This window comes from Gymnodraco acuticeps, unplaced genomic scaffold, assembly GCF_902827175.1.
Source record: "Gymnodraco acuticeps unplaced genomic scaffold, fGymAcu1.1, whole genome shotgun sequence".
Classification (NCBI taxonomy): Eukaryota; Metazoa; Chordata; class Actinopteri; order Perciformes; family Bathydraconidae; genus Gymnodraco; species Gymnodraco acuticeps.
Genome location: NW_022990914.1, coordinates 99,030 through 115,743, shown reverse-complemented (window position 1 = coordinate 115,743; position 16,714 = coordinate 99,030). Strand labels below are relative to the sequence as shown.

Genomic DNA, 16,714 nt, shown 5'->3' with positions numbered 1-16,714 from the left:
CTTTTTATAGCAGTAGATTTCATGTAAATGGTAGCAGTCTTAGGTTCCTTCTTCGTGGCACATTAATGACCATTCAATATTTAATGAAATAGGTTTTATTGCTTTCTTCCCGAGATTTACTAATGCCCTCACTTAGGTATCCCTCTCCCAGCTATGGGATAGCCAGCTGACTGCTAGCTGACAGACAACTGATCAAGATACCCCTCTTACAGACACGATGGGGATTGATCTTCTGATCTAACTTTGGGTAAGAAAGCTTTCAGATGTCTTTTATAATATTTGTCTATTTTGTCTGCATTTTAAAAAATTAAAAAACTTGCCTTCTGAATCATTGCTTTCACTGGTCTTACATTCCCAAAAGGTGTACAAGTCCTGTGTAAAATCAAAAGTCAAGGCAGACTTTTGTTGCAATCTCCACCAGTAAATCTTGACGTCATGCAAACAATGATATTTAAGATGCACATTTTATTTTGGATGCTTTGTGTACACATTACAGCATGTTTGCAAATCCATTACATTGAATGCTAATCCAGTGCAGAGCCAAACACCTCCACCTCACAGAGGGTCAGGAACTCCTTTCTTCCAGTGATACCTATGTAAACATAGCGGCCGTCCATCCCGTTGGGAACCTGGAACTCAACAGTTTCACCTGCCGGGATGCTGGTGATTACAGCAAACCTGTAGAAGAAGCAGAAATCACTACATTAACCTCAGGAAGGGTTTACTGAAGTAATAGGCTTTTCATTTTAAGTTCAACATAAACTCAAAGCGTCATTAGGTTTCTACGATTTACTTGGTTAGAATGTTGGTTGCAGATATTTTAATTAGGGCTTGATAATGAACAATAATTACAATTCAGTAATGTTTAAATAAATGTTTTCAAATCATGTCACAGAATCACAATTGACGACCCTCGATCAGGCCTTTCATTTGGTGACCTTGGTATTTGTCCATTTCTGTGATCAGATCAGAACACATTGAAGGAATCATTCATAAATGAAGGGTATTCCGCTTCAATCCTATTTCTTGGCAATGTAAGGATTTTTTAATCCAAAATGTAGCACCAGATAAACTTGAGAGAGAAAAACTGAATTGATCCTCAAACGTGTTCCAACAAAATACCAATTTAGTGACTTTTTAATGTTAGTATTGTAATAGGACAGGCTCTACGTTACCTGGGATTTTCAGCACCATTGTTTACAAGAGAATTTCCAATGCGGATCTCGGCTCCATCGAGTCGTTGGTGGTATGCATCTCGGTTGGTTATCTTAACAGAAAACACTTTGTGTGTTTTGGGCAGAGTCAGCCTCCACCAGGGGTTCAAATCATTGGCTGTGTGACTGCAGGAATTCTGACCCCAGTTGGAGGCCCGATTCCCATCAATGGCCTTATATGCATTGGCATTCCCATGCACTGATGACTGTGCAGCTTTTCCTTGAACGGCCAGGTTCTCTTCTGCAACAAAAAAACAAAACAAAGATTTAGGTTAAATCAATAACATGTATGACTCCTGATGTAGATTGTTTTTTATTATTCTGTTTCACCATGACTCTCAAAAGATTTGATTTAATTTGCCGTCAGGATGAAGGACACAAAAGGGATAACTACCATAAAGTTATTTGTTATTGGAAAAGAGGAATTAAAGTAATATTATAGTCTATAATATATTGAGTCTATAGTTAAAGTTATATATAACTACAACTGCACTAAGTTTAACTAAATGTGTCATTCAGTTTTGGCAAATTAAACTTTAAATAAAATAAGACCTGTTTTAGTAATCATAAGTGCCATGAGAGGCTGTTACATCCTTTCTCTTGTTCCTATCAATGGGACTATATTTTACAACTTGAACATCATGCTGGATTGAAGAGGACTTGAAACAAACAATTGAGATCATAAACTAATAGTTACACTCTTTCCAGCGGTAATACATCAAGTGAGTTGCAGGACAAATGTTCATAGACTTCTACACAATCAGACTTTTAGAAAGAATGCAGGTTTAAGGCACTTCTGCATTGAGTTAACTTTTCAGCCACTTGGCTGATATGACAGTTCCTTGTTTAGATGGAAATCACAAATTATTTATGTAAGATCCCAAACCCTCACCAGTTGGGGCATGGTACCCGTAGACTTCCACCTCACAGAGGGCAACGACCTTTTCATCACCCGGTATATGCACAGTCACATAGCGTCCCTCCACGCGATCAGTGAAAGTCAGAGTGTACAATGCCTCGATTGTAGAAATTGTACCAACCCTAAAAGAAAGAGAACACAAGTGAGAAAGAAAGAAGAACTTGAATGACATGTTATACCCCCAAGGCTTCAACAGTTAGATAAAAGGTAACTGGTAATTTCATCATAGACTTCTATACAATCTGACTCCTTTTTGCAATCAGGGGGGCACCCACTGCGAGATATTAAAGACGATGCAAGTTTAACGCACTTCAGCATTGCCTATATTTTTGATAAGCAATGCAAATAAGTAAAATGACATGGTTGAAACATTTAGGAACAGTTTCTATGAGAATCTACTGGCAGAGGTGGGTAGTACATTTACAATTCAGAGGTGCTTTTACTTAACTTGAGTATTTCCATTTAATTCTACTTTCTCCTCCTACTCCTCTACATTTCAATACGGAAATAATGTCATTTTATTCCAGTACATTCATTAAACAGCTTTAGCTACTTTTAACTAAATGTATCTCTAACAATTAAACTAGGGGACTAACTCTGTAAGTCACAAAACAGTCAAAGTATATAAATAACATTAAACTTGTAAAATGCATGAATATATCTAGAAATGTCACATATGTACATTTAATCATTAAGTAAATGTTGCTACTAATACTTTTAATTAAGAAACCTTTTGAATGCAGGACTTTCCCTTGTAATTAAATATTTTTGAAACTAGGGTATCTGTACTTGTACTCAAGTAAAGCATCTTAATACACCTCTGTCTACTGGTGGTGAGCAATTAACAGGGGAGAGGAGAAAATAAACAAAATGCTCAGACAGTTACACAAAACAAATGAATAAAATGTGTGCAGGAAATGTCTTACACTGGGTTTGATGTACCATTGTTGTCTAAAGAGTTGCCGATGTGGATCTGTGCCCCCACAAGCTTTTCTGAACAGCAGTCTCTTCTGTTGGAGATGATGACGGAGGTGACGACGTAGGGCTCCAGCAGGTCCACTCTCCACCAGGGGTTGCTTTCTTTATCAGTGTGGCTGCACGATCCAGAAAGGAAGTGATTGTTACGGTTTCCATCAAGAGCGCTGATGGCAGATCCAAACGCGTGGTTAAAACGGTCTGACTGGGTCGCTTTCCCACGCAACGCCACGTTTTCTAGTGAAGAGACAGTTGAATATATAATTATAATACACACATTGGAAAATGGTTTAAGCTACATTAGTGTTCCAACAGATAACTGGTCCTGAATATTCAACGTACAACAACTAAAGAAAACAGAAAAAACACAAATTACAAATGCGAGAAATTCTGCACGTTTCTCACAAAGTAAATGATGACTTGATATTAGAACGGTGATCATTAAAAACTATTCCATTGTGAGCTGGGTTACGCTTTCTGAAGTTGCAGCATGTTGCCTCAGCATGCACGTGTTGCCAACTTGATAAAGATGTTTATCAGTGTTTTAATGTCTATGCAGTGTTTTATTTCCAAACGCTGAACACGTACTGATGAATTGGAGATTGAATGTGTTTTCTGTATTTGTTTGTGTCGCTTTGCTGGGATTTCTTACATGGCGATGTGTTCACAGTTACATTTAAACAGTATTACCACAATAACTAGTTATTGGAGCAGCCAAACATACAGTATCTAATGTGAGCAGTGAGATTACAATATTTTGTACATTACATAACTGCTGAAAAACTACAATCCACAATCCAAAGGATTTTGGAGATAAAGCTATAAAGTAGACCAGTGGTTCCCAACCAGGGGTACGGGGACACAATAAACCATTTTAAAGCAATTTAATTAAGCTTGGTGTCCTTCCCCCAGAACGATCAAAGTTTAAGAAAGACAAGCAAGGTCGAGTGTCTCTTTAAAAGCTCTAGTCTTAACAAAAGATGTTGAAACTGCTAGAATAAGTGTAAAGGTCAAGATTAAATGCATTTGTATTAAGGGTGACTCATCAACTAAGGAGCAGTTTGGTTAAATACAGCTAGAAAAAAGGGTTTAACAAGAAAAAATGTAGGCGCATCATCACAGATGAGTGAGGGGGCTCTTATAGAATGGAGACGAGCTCAAGAGGTAAACGAGACAAAAAAGGTTGGGAACCTCTAATCTAGACAATTAAACTTACTTTGTATAAACCTGCTTTTCTTGCTAACGGACTGTCAGGGTGTGTGGAAAATGGGACCCAAGTGCAGTTTAAAAAAGGACTAAAAAGGTTAGGTAACAAAAAGCGAGCTTTATTATAAAAAGCCAAAGGCACGAACCGGGGAAACAAAACCGGGGAGTACGACAGACAGGAACAAACTTACAGACGGAAACAGGCAGGAGACACGGACAAGCAGGTGACAGGGACATGAAATGACGACGAACAGACATGGAGCACAGGGGAAGACAAGACTAAATACACAGAAGGGTAATCACAGGACAAGACACAGCTGGCAGGTGAACACAATGAGGCACAATCAGAAAAAGGAGGGAAACTAACGACAGGAAATCAAACACAGGGAGTAGGATCAGACAAGACACAAGGAGGAAAACATTTCAAAACAAAAAGGTGGAAAATGAAAACAAAAATCCAAAACCATGACACGGACAGCCTTACATTCACTTCCCTGTTATGTTTTATAGTAAAAGACGTCATATACAAACGATTCATACTCACGATAAGTGGAGGCAGAGCACGTCTCCAAGAGGAGCATGAGAAGGAAAACACTGAGTTTCATCATTCTGGATGAGACCTAGGATAGTCATTAAAAGAACATATTTAACATAAAACATGTTTCTTTGTTATTTCTGAAAGGCATCATTTAAGAAATTAAAATCTGATCTAAGTGCATTGAATTTCAACATTAAGACCATGAGCCCGCCCCTTATGTCTTTGACCAATGGGAAGTCAAAGTCAAAGTTGAACGTATTTAATACAACTATTAATTAAATTAAAGCTGCAATTTGAATGTATACTTTATGATGAAGACCTTTCACGAAGAAGAACAAATATTACACACACACACACACACACACACACACACACACACACACACACACACACACACACACACACACACACACACACACACACACACACACACACACACACACACACACACACACACACACACACACACACACACACACACACACACACACACACACACACACACACACACACACACACACACACACACACACACACACACACACACGGCAACTGCACTCGTTCACTTTAGTTGTGGTGAAAACAAAGGAAAATGCATTTTGTCAAACCATGCGTTAACAAGTTTCTTGAAGTTTGTATATATGTACTCACACTGTATAGTTGTGGGATGGAAGATGATCTCAAGGTGAGTGATAGAAGGCTGGCAGGTTTCCCGGGAATCAGAAGAGTCTTGCCTGAGTTCAAAGAACAATCTGGCAATGAGTGAGTGTGCAGGAGAGGCTTATATACTAGCTGATTGGAGATGAAAAGCAGCAAGGAGCCCAGGTGAGCTGACGGTGTGGGTGTGGCTGTCCAGTCGGGTAAGGTGGAGGCGGGATCAGTGGAAAAGTACTGAGGTGCAGCACGTATGGCGAGAAGCAGACCGTGATAATAAGATCCGGGATCAGCAACTTCTTCTACTGATGTTGAAAAATGTTTATTTCATCTGGTGCTAGCTTCGTTATTGTCGATAAAATATATAGACTGCCATTTAGAAACATACAGTAAATACAATTCTGCTTCAAACAATAGGGCTAGGCCAAACTGGCTACACTGTAAAAAGGGTTCCAATGGTGAAGTCAATAAAACTCTATTTTCTAATGTAATTTATTTGCCCTAAATTGTTTTTTTTTTCAATGTGCATTTAAATTAGGGCTGCAACAAACGACTAATTTGATAATCGATTAATCTATCGATTAATGAAACGATTCATCGACTATTCGGACTATTACGCCTTGCACAATTTCTCAAACGCTCTTATTTAGCCATAAACTTTTAGATTTAGCTTGAGGTTGTTTTAGGCATGTGGAAACTAACAATGAAGACAATAAAGATGAATACTTGATTCAAAAATACATATTATTAAATTAACTAAACATATTTTGAACAAAATTAACATTGCTTTTTATTTAAATTAAATACATAATATTTCACATCAAAAGAAACAACAGTGTTTTAACAAATCATATTAAATAATATGATGACAGAACTGTAAACAGAATAGCTGAAACTTTAACAAAATAAATAACTCAGTTACCTCTCATCATTAACCCATGTTTGTATAATTGTGTTAACTCTGTGTGTTGCTGCTAGCATACATAACACCTGACGTGGAAACGTTACTCGTGGATTTTGCTACAGAGCTACTAGAAAGACAGTCGAACCCGGTGCATTCCTCCGTCTGAATGTGGAGCACTTTTGCTAAATGTTTAGACACATTTCTCGTGTTACCGCCCTTACATGCTAAACTCTTATTGCACTTTTGGCAACGAGCATCGAGACGGGTAAAGTTTAACCACACCTCGGAGCGAGTTCTCTCCGCCATCTCCGCCGTGTGTTGCTGCACTGGGTCATTCTACAGAAAAGGTGGAAGTGCTGTCACTTACTTTTGCAGACACCAAAATACATGACGTTGACCTAATACTCACATTCATTATATATGTTGAATACATAGAGATTGTCTTTGCAATGGTACTAAATAAAAAATAAATAAAAAATGGTTTTATACGTAAATTGCAATTGATTTAAAATGCCAAGTTCAAGGAACTGCCTTGTCACTTTGATCATACATGGAAGTGGAGCCTATAGTTTTCATTTTTTTTTTTCAATAAATAAATCTAATTTATATTTACATAACATTACAAGCATTACATATAACACTGAAATGGTAAAAAAAAAACGCAAATTATTATTAATAATATCAAATAAATGTCAGTCACCCAAAATTACGTCATTGGTGTTACTGCTACACAAAACGCTTTTATTTTTGAAGTAATGTACTGTCTCTGAAGTGCCTCCTGTAACAAGAGATCATTTGAGGCAGAGCAGTGGACAAAGACATAAGTCAGATACTTCTTACTTTGTTTGTTAAAGGTGTCATTTTATCTTCAAATGTTACATGAGTCTTTCAAGTCTGTCATTAGTGTTACTCATTGCATAGCCCTAGGGGTGAACATTTGAATGGGAACATGTATTGTATTGAAGAGCCATTTTGTTAAAATGGTAGTGTTTTCTCCAAATTGTCACTGGTGTTACTCTTCTTCCTGGTAACACGTAACACCAGTGACATTCCTATACAAATAAGCTTTGTATAAAGTATAAAACAAATTAAAAAAATAAAATGACTTTAAGCTCTACTTGTTGTGGATTCATCAAGTTAAGAGTTAGTTATTGCTATTTAACAGGTTTTAGATGTTTTTAGAAGGAATATATATATATATATATCACCAGCTAGACATTTAGTATGCATGGCTACGTTGTTATCACAACCAAATCTTACTATCGAGAAATGTACTACTTTAAATTCAGCTCCACTACTGCCAGTAGAGATAGATGGGGAGCCACATGACTGTATCGCAGAAACTGAGAACAGAGTGTTACCAAGGACAGACCTGACGGACATTCCCTTCCCAGATGCAGACATAACCTTGTATGTTGATGGTTCATGTAAGAGGAATCTTGATGGAACTAATGCAACAGGTTATGCTGTAGTGACACAGACGAAACTGCTCAAGGGCGCAGCATTGCCGTCTCACTTATCAGCACAGGCAGCAGAACTAATCACACTAACAGAGGCATGAAAACTGGGAAAAGGGAAGACAGTTAACATTTATACAGACAGCAACTATGCTTATTCCAACCCAGTCTCATGGCATTTCGTGTTCACCAACACGATTTTTAATCTATTGATTCGTGTTCACCAACACAATTTTCCCCTTTTTTTCGTGTTGCACAGCACGATTTTAAAAGCAATGTATTTATACTGGTAATGACGCTCATGGAAGCATGGCATTCGTTTGTGTCGGCTGCCCTTAAAGGCAATGTGAGCGTCCATTCTCATTGGATAACGGAGAATTGTACACCCGGAAGTAAGTATTCCCCTTACTGTCGATTGCTTTTACAGTGATATCTGCACTACTCATCGACTAAAAAACACCAGATTATCCTTGTTAATTACACAACATTGATTGGTTTAAATTGTGTGCAATGCTTTTGTATTTTTCCCCTTCGATTCGGAGAAACAAATATTTTTTCGGAGTAAAGGATAGCAGAAGACACTACACTACCCAGAATCCCCAGCTATCGTTTGGACTACACCATGTGCTCTGTTTGACAAACCCCGTGATAGTCCTCAAGCTCTGTGATTGGAGAGTGTGCTCCGAGGGTTACGCCCGAGCCTCGAACAGCACTTGAAAAGGGATGGAACCACGGCAGACTGTCCAAAACTGGATTTGAACGGGTCCACCGCATCCCCCCCTCCCCCACCCCATCCCCAGAACTACACATGCTGGCTATTCTGTTTCGCAACATGTTCTCTATCTATGGCACGTTTCTACTGGGAGTTGTAGTTTTATAAGACGTTTTCGTATTTCCCATAATAAGAAGTTGCCAGTATTAAACTGTGTACATCCCTGGAGGTTTAGGGGATAGGAAACACTCAAATTTAAAACATATAATTAATAAATGGGTGAAAATTGCTTGTGCCCATAATGGGCAGCATTAATATATATACACACTAAGGCTGTATTTACACCATAAAGGTGCACAGCTGATATAAAGGGACACCTAGTGGTTAAAGCATGTTATTGAATTTCATTATTTTTATTATTAGATATTAATAGGATCCCTATAAAGTATATTCATTACTCGTTATTCTCTACTAATAGTTAATTAAACACTGTATATAATGACTATTTTGCACATCCCTTTCAAGATTTCAAGATTTTCTAAGGTTTATTGACATATCATATAGGCCTACACAACTATGGTGTAGTTATGCATTGAATGAAAAACTTGGGTCGCAGGTTCCTCAATAGTGCATTACAAGACATCTATCAATATTTGTGCATACCTCCAGCAATGTTAACTATGTTGAAGCACTTCTTTTAACTGATATTATACATAATGTATTATACTCTTATAAGATGTATGTAGATATTTCATCTCCGGCCTTGTCAGGTATTGAACAATCAATAAATAAAGAACACAGAATTATTAAATATAAAACACAGAATTTGTGTGATTATACTAAATGATTTACAAATAAACACCACTGCATATTTACAACTGTTACACATGCTGATGTAACGCAAATGTTCCAACTTGGGATCAATAAAGTATATCTTATCTTAAGCTGATCGATGGCTACTGCCATATTTGCAAAATGTGCCTCTGAACCTTAACAAGTGCTTATTTCAGGCTTATCAATTAATGTAATGTGATGTAATGTTATCAATTAACAACAGGGGTCACAAACATAAGACCAGCTGTTAAAACCTCTTAAGCCCGAAGGTCCCCCCAGTGGACCCCTCCCACCATTTTTTTACGAGACTATGTCTCAGGGCTTCTTAACATTTATGAAACTATTAATGTTTCATACCCTTTTAAAGGTAAGAAACTCCGCTAACTGACAATAAGAACAATTGTCAGCTAAAAAAAACACAAGAGTAATACCAAGCCTTTGAATTAGCATTGAGCGAAAAAATGCTAACTAATGCTAACGCTTTTTTACACAGAACTCACGGTAGAAATGACCTTATTACTATCTTACCTGCACAAACAAGATATACGATTTAAAGCTTAGACTCCACAGATTCCACATATGTAATATCATCACTGTCCGACCTCAAATTCCTGGAGCTATCAGCCAGAAAAGAGAAAGTAAACAACATCCGGTTTCAAAAATATTACAATAATTACGTCTTACCTTTTTTGATTTGTGATCAAAAGTTGTGTTCAACGGAATAAAAACGCCACTCAAGGTTAATCCAATGTCTTTGTGTCACGTAGACATTTTTACTGATAATCCTTCATCATATTTATGGCAATATACTGGGTATAAAGTGTTGCCGTCCAGGCTTGTACTTTCAGATATGTTTCGTTTGCTTCTCTATTACGTCCGCAATGGTAATGTTTACGTGGATTTGGGAACTGCCCATCGATTCTATTGGATGTAATGGTTAAGAAAAAGGTGTAAATCACCCAAATCGACCAATGGGTTCCAGAGATATGGTCCTGCGTAAAGTATAAAGAATGCCAGCCAGCTTAAGTACATTACGCAGGAGACTTTACTTATTGTTTACTACGTAAGGAAGCAGGAAATGCAGCAGGACCCGCTCTGAGCACGGAGCGGACAGCAGATAACGGAATTGCAGTTGTATTGCTTATAGATTATCAGAACATTTCAAAGGGAACACAGCCACATTGGATATTAACCTATGGATTAACTACATCATCGTTTTTATCGTTTTAATGCCATTGAAGACCAGTTTAGACCAGACAAAGAGGAAGGTAAACCATGGTAGCCTAACGCATTAGCGCTAGCGCCATTTGTTTTGATGTACATTTTTGTTTATTAACGTCGCGAGTTTGTATCTTTCAGTGTTGAGGTGGGCACCGTTAGACTCTGTGTCTTTACGATCATAAACAATGTGTTGGATGTGCAGCTAGGATAAGTAATAAGGGAGCTAGGAGTGATTTTCGGTGCAGTAATAGGTTAGCATTTTTCGCTCGGGGCTAATTCAGAGGCTCAGAGGATAACAGAGTAGCCTATGTTTTATTTTTATTTTTTTCACAACAGTTGTATTTGGATGGAATGAATACCTATAGTGATAATTCAAAGTAATAAAATGATTTTTACAGTGAAAAAGTTCAAATGGAACTGATGGTTCCCAAATTACCCAGAGGTGAGTCCGCTTGGACTTTATTTTTCTAAACCTCTCTAAAAAGGTCAAATTTCACTTGTTTTGCATCAATCTTGATACAGGGTACTTATTATATGTTATAGTTTGGATTCCTAAAGCTTTTAGTCTACTAGCCCATCATTCAAGGGTGGTTTTCACTATAAGTAATGGGGTTTTTTTAGGCGGACATTAGAATTTACATGTTTTTACTGTGTTCCATCTGAATTTACTTTAAAATAAAAACATCTATATTAATTCAGACACTTCTACATCCAACTCACAGATGTAACCTTGCTTTGAGAGAAAATATTATTAATTTATCCCTTTTAGAAGTGAAGATATAGTCTTTGTTGTGTTAGTGGCATTTTCGAGCCTGAAACCTGAAAAACAGGCTCAGGGCTTAAGAGGTTAAATAAAGCTCTTCTGACCTTAGCTGGCATGTGTGTATATATATTAATGCTGCCCATTATGGGCACAAGCAATTTTCACCCATTTATTAATTATATGTTTTAAATTTGAGTGTTTCCTATCCCCTAAACCTCCAGGGATGTACACAGTTTAATACTGGCAACTTCTTATTATGGGAAATACGAAAACGTATTTTAAAACTACAACTCCCAGTAGAGACGTGCCATAGATAGAGAACATGTTGCGAAACAGAATAGCCAGCATGTGTAGTTCTGGGGACGGGGTGGGGGAGGGGGGGACGCGGTGGACCAGTTCAAATCCAGTTTTGGACAGTCTGCCGTGGTTCCATCCCATTTCAAGTGCTGTTCGAGGCTCGGCGTAACCCTCGGAGCACACTCTCCAATCACAGAGCTTGAGGACTATCACGGGGTTTGTCAAACAGATCACATGGTGTAGTCCAAACGATAGCTGGGGATTCTGGGTAGTGTAGTGTCTTCTGCTATCCTTTACTCCGAAAAAATATTTGTTTCTCCGAATCGAAGGGGAAAAATACAAAAGCATTGCACACAATTTAAACCAATCAATGTTGTGTAATTAACAAGGATAATCTGGTGTTTTTTAGTCGATGAGTAGTGCAGATATCACTGTAAAATCAATTGACAGTAAGGGGAATACTTACTTCCGGGTGTACAATTCTCCATTATCCAATGAGAATGGACGCTCACATTGCCTTTAAGGGCAGCCGACACAAACGAATGCCATGCTCCCATGAGCGTCATTACCAGTAGAAATACATTGCTTTTAAAATCGTGCTGTGCAACACGAAAAAAAGGGGAAAATCGTGTTGGCGAACACAAATCAATAGATTACAAAACGTGTTGGTGAACACGAAATGCCATGAGACTGGGTTGCTTATTCATGTATACATGTGTTTGCACAACAATGGAAAAATAGGGGGATGGTAACATCCACAAACAAACCTATTACACATAAAGAGTTGATCCTATCACTTTTGGATGCAGTACAACTCCCCAAGAGAGTGGCGGTCTGTAAGTGTGCAGCACACACTACAGGGACGGACCCAATTTCCACAGGGAACCGAAAGGCAGATGAAGAGGCTAAGAAAGCAGCGCAAAGACAGTGACAGGACAATGACCAATATATTTCTGAAAATATGGAACACATTGATCATGACATCCTAAAAGACATGCAAGCGAATGCACCTGACAAAGAAAATATATACTGGAAGAAGAAGTTGTGTACACAGAATAAAGAGGGGTTGTGGGAAAGTACAGAAGGCAAATTTGGAAGTAATACAGAAGATATTCACATTCTATGGCTTTACAAACTCTAAAAAAAAATGGTTTAGCATGTTCTGTGTGTGCACAGTATAACCCTCAGGGACAGTTCAAACCAAAGAGAGGTAAAATACCGGAGCTAGTATCCGTTTCAGCACATTTGCATGGACTTTATTAAACTAAATAAATATGAGGGAATTCAATATTGTCTAACAATCATTGACATGTACTCAAAATGGATTGAAGTTTTTCCAACTAGGAATCCGTATGCATTGACAGTGGCTAAAGCATTGACAAATCACATAATCCCACGTTTTGGAATTCCGGAAAAGATCTATAGTGATAATGGCACACACTTTGTAAATAAAGTAATTCAGGATTTGACAGCTGTATTTGGAATACAATTAAAACGACATTGTTCTTATCATCCACAATCAGCAGGGTTGATAGAAAGAAATAATGGTACAGTAAAAGCTAAACTGAAGAAGATGATGGCCGAGACAGGGAAAACATGGATGAGATGCTTAGCACCAGTGATGCTAAGCATGCACATTCTACCTAGTGCTAGAGGGCTATCACCTTTTGAAATGTTATATGGAAGACCATATTATCTGCCTGAGTTAAAACCATTTGTAAGAGAGGACGAGAGTATAAGTGAAAACACAGCAGATTATATGACAAACATTTTGAGAAGAAAAGAGATCACAAATGTTATTGTCCCCTCTGCACAGAAAGTACCTGGCACTACACAGACAGTGAAACCAGGAGAGTGGGTGTTCACCAGAGCGATAAAGAGGAAGAGCTGGCACTCGCCCAAGTGGGAGGGTCCCTACCAAGCACTCCTGTCTACACCGACTGCAGTTAGAGTGGCGGAGAGACCATCCTGGATACATCTGACTGTGAAGCTGTTTAAACCTAAAGACAGAAACTCGCCTCTACTGTGGTGAAGTCTGGCTACAAAGGGAGGTGATTCCAATAAGGGCACTTGTCTCAAACCAGTGAAGAAACCAACAGAACCCAGTAGAATTGAAAGAGTGGACGTTAGCAGGGAAACAGTAACAGGTCTGAGTGATAGAAACTGACGATGTACAGAGAAAGAATTAGGCCATGGCATCCATTCGGATTACATTAAAACATGTGCCTATACAATCTACCTACCTCAGCCGTTTGGGTACTTTTGTATATGAATTTTTTATCTTTTATAATCATTTGTATTTTTCCAAGTTCTATGTTATTCCGTAGTATAACCAGGAGGGATATGTTGGAGAAATATTGTTTTCTCCACTCTTTGGGTTGTTTTAATGCACTGTTTGCTACCGTCGACAGACTAACTAACCCCCCAGTGTCAGTAGCCTCTGAATTTCCATCCACCAGGGCGTGCAATGATTTTGCCTCCTTTTTCACTGACAAAATTCAGAAAATCAGACAAGCAGTCAGTGCCTCTGTATCAGGAACAGCAAATGTGTTGTCTCTGTGTCCACTTAACATCAATTCAAACACCATGGCACAATTCCATCAGATTAATGATAAAAACCTAGAGGACATTATACAACTTCTGAAATCCTCCTCCTGCTGCTTTGATATTATTCCAACAGGATTTTTTAAAGATGTTTTGCCTTGCATGGCCTCAAATCTACTTCATATAGTAAACAAATCTCTTCACTCAGGTTTTTTTTCCACAGGCCCTGAAAATTGCAGTCATTAAACCGCTCTTAAAAAATAATAATATAGATGCTTCAGTAATGAACAATTACAGGCTCATATCAAACCTCCCATTTCTAGGTAAAATCATTGAAAAAGTAGTTTTTCAACAGTTGAGTAATTTCTTGCATTTAAATAACTGTTTCCATGTGTTCCAGTCAGGCTTTCGTCCAAACCACAGCACTGAGACTGCTCTTGTAAAGGTATTCAATGACATCCACTTAAACACAGCCAGTGGCAGAACTTCAGTGTTAGTATTATTAGATCTCAGTGCTGCGTTTGACACTGTTGACCACAGCATATTACTCGACCGACTGGAAAACTGGGTGGGACTTTCGGAAACAGTTCTGAATTGGTTTGAATCCTACTTAAAGGACAGAAACAACTTTGTTTCTATAGGTAAATACACATCTGAGTTGACAAATATGACATGTGGGGTTCCTCAAGGCTCCATCTTGGGGCCTCTTCTCTTTAACATCTACATGCTACCACTGGCTCAGATAATGAAAAACAACAAAATAAGTTACCATAGCTATGCAGATGACACACAAATGTACGTAACAATTTCACCAGGAGACTATGCTCCAATTCAAACACTGAGTAAGTGCATTGAACAAATCAATGACTGGATGTGTCAGAACTTTCTCCAATTAAACAAAGATAAAACTGAGGTAATGGTTTTTGGAGCCGAGTCAGAACGTATAAAAGTTAGCGCTGAGCTTCAGTCTGCAATGTTCAAAACAACAGATAAAGCCAGAAATCTAGGTGTAGTCATGGACTCTGACCTGAGTTTCAACAGTCACATAAAAACAGTTACTAAATCAGCCTACTATCACCTAAAGAATATATCTAGGATTAAAAGACTAATGTCACAGCAGGATTTGGAAAAACTTGTCCATGCTTTTATCTTCAGTAGACTCGACTACTGCAATGGTGTCTTCACAGGTCTCACTAAAAAATCTATTAGGAAGCTGCAGCTGATTCAGAACGCCGCTGCTCGAGTCCTCACTAACACTAAGAAAGTGGATTACATCACTCCTGTTCTGAAGTCTTTACACTGCCTTCCTGTGTGTCAAAGAATAGATTTCAAAATACTGCTGCTGGTTTATAAAGCACTGAATGGTTTAGGCCCAAAATACATTTCTGACCTCCTGCTAAATTATGAACCATCCAGATCTCTCAGGTCTTCAGGGACTGGTCAGCTTTCTGTCCCCAGAGTCAGAACTAAACATGGTAACGCAGCGTTCAGTTATTATGCTCCAAATATCTGGAACAAACTCCCAGAATCCTGCAGGTCCGCTGCAACTCTGACTACTTTTAAATCCAGGCTGAAGACTTTTCTTATTGTCGCTGCTTTTAATTGAACTATTCATATCTTAGACTGCACTGTAACTTTTATCCATGTACTTTTTATTTTAATGTTTAATTGAACTATTCATATCTTAGACTGCACTGTAACTTTTATCCATGTATTTTTTTCTTTTAATGTTTATTTGATTAGCTTTTCTTTTTAATGACTGATTTTAAATGGCATTTTCTTAATGTCTTTCATTTTTTGTAAAGCACTTTGAATTGCCTTGTGTTGAAAAGTGCTATATATATCATGTGTGGCTCTGAACTGTGTATGACCTTGCAGCTGCCTCTTCTTGTGATCGGAGGAGGCAGGGCATTTCAGGTTGTTGATATTTATGAGAAGACAGACTTGCTGTCTCCTAAATATCTCATTTCTATGAAGCGTGAAGGAAGTACGTGACTCTTTCCAGAAGACGTCACAGATGACCCATCGCAGATGACCCGACTTTCCGACACCCGCGGCTGATATTAGCGCCACCTCGATTTACGACTTTGTTGTTATCTCCTGTGTTTTGGACGATATAAGCCTGGTGTTTTTTGCTGTTCCTTTGAGCAACATACCCCATGTGTGTGAGTTAACCCATATCCTTTGTATGTGATGTATCTCTGCTCCTTCTTGCAAGAATAAATTAGTTACCTGATCATTGATTCTCAACCTGGTGTCGAGTGATATTTTTCTAACAACAGTCATACATTATTCTAACACTTTCTGAAGACATTCTTTTCGACAGCGAATTAATCACGATCTGGATGCTGCTAAATTATTTGCTGGGGTTAACCTTGTAATCAAGAAATCATTGCAGCCACTCACACTGGGTTTGCCGCGCCATTGTCTTTTAAAGAGTTGCCGATGTGAACCTCTGCCCCGTTGATCCTTTCTG

The 16,714-nt window shown here is 38.3% G+C and overlaps 2 protein-coding genes across 2 annotated transcripts in view; both read right to left on the bottom strand.

Annotated features, from left to right (window-relative positions):
- Nucleotides 1-16,678, bottom strand: part of LOC117557985 — a 51,631-nt gene extending 34,953 nt beyond the window's left edge. The window contains exon 1 of the mRNA XM_034233938.1: nucleotides 16,645-16,678. Coding sequence (XP_034089829.1) covers nucleotides 16,645-16,663 — 19 coding nt within the window. The 5' untranslated portion in view covers nucleotides 16,664-16,678. The remainder of the gene's footprint in view (nucleotides 1-16,644) is intronic.
- Nucleotides 446-5,761, bottom strand: LOC117557986 (fucolectin-4-like). Its single transcript, XM_034233939.1, has 6 exons — nucleotides 5,504-5,761; nucleotides 4,859-4,934; nucleotides 3,060-3,345; nucleotides 2,107-2,255; nucleotides 1,176-1,455; nucleotides 446-678 (listed from the first exon to the last, which is right to left on the bottom strand). The coding sequence occupies exons 2-6, from the start codon at nucleotides 4,920-4,922 to the stop codon at nucleotides 525-527; spliced, it is 933 nt and encodes a 310-aa protein (XP_034089830.1). The 5' UTR covers nucleotides 4,923-4,934; nucleotides 5,504-5,761; the 3' UTR covers nucleotides 446-524.
- Nucleotides 16,679-16,714: the final 36 nt, after the last annotated feature.

What these genes read in the sequence shown, in the direction of transcription:
- LOC117557986 (XM_034233939.1), bottom strand. Translation starts at nt 4,922, where the DNA reads ATGATGAAACTCAGTGTTTTCCTTCTCATGCTCCTCTTGGAGACGTGC. An exon ending in GTGCTCTGCCTCCACTTATC is followed by an intron (nt 3,346 to 4,858) that starts GTGAGTATGAAT and finishes TCTCTTCACTAG; the next exon opens with AAAACGTGGCGTTGCGTGGG. An exon ending in AATGGTACATCAAACCCAGT is followed by an intron (nt 2,256 to 3,059) that starts GTAAGACATTTC and finishes TCTTTCTTTTAG; the next exon opens with GGTTGGTACAATTTCTACAA.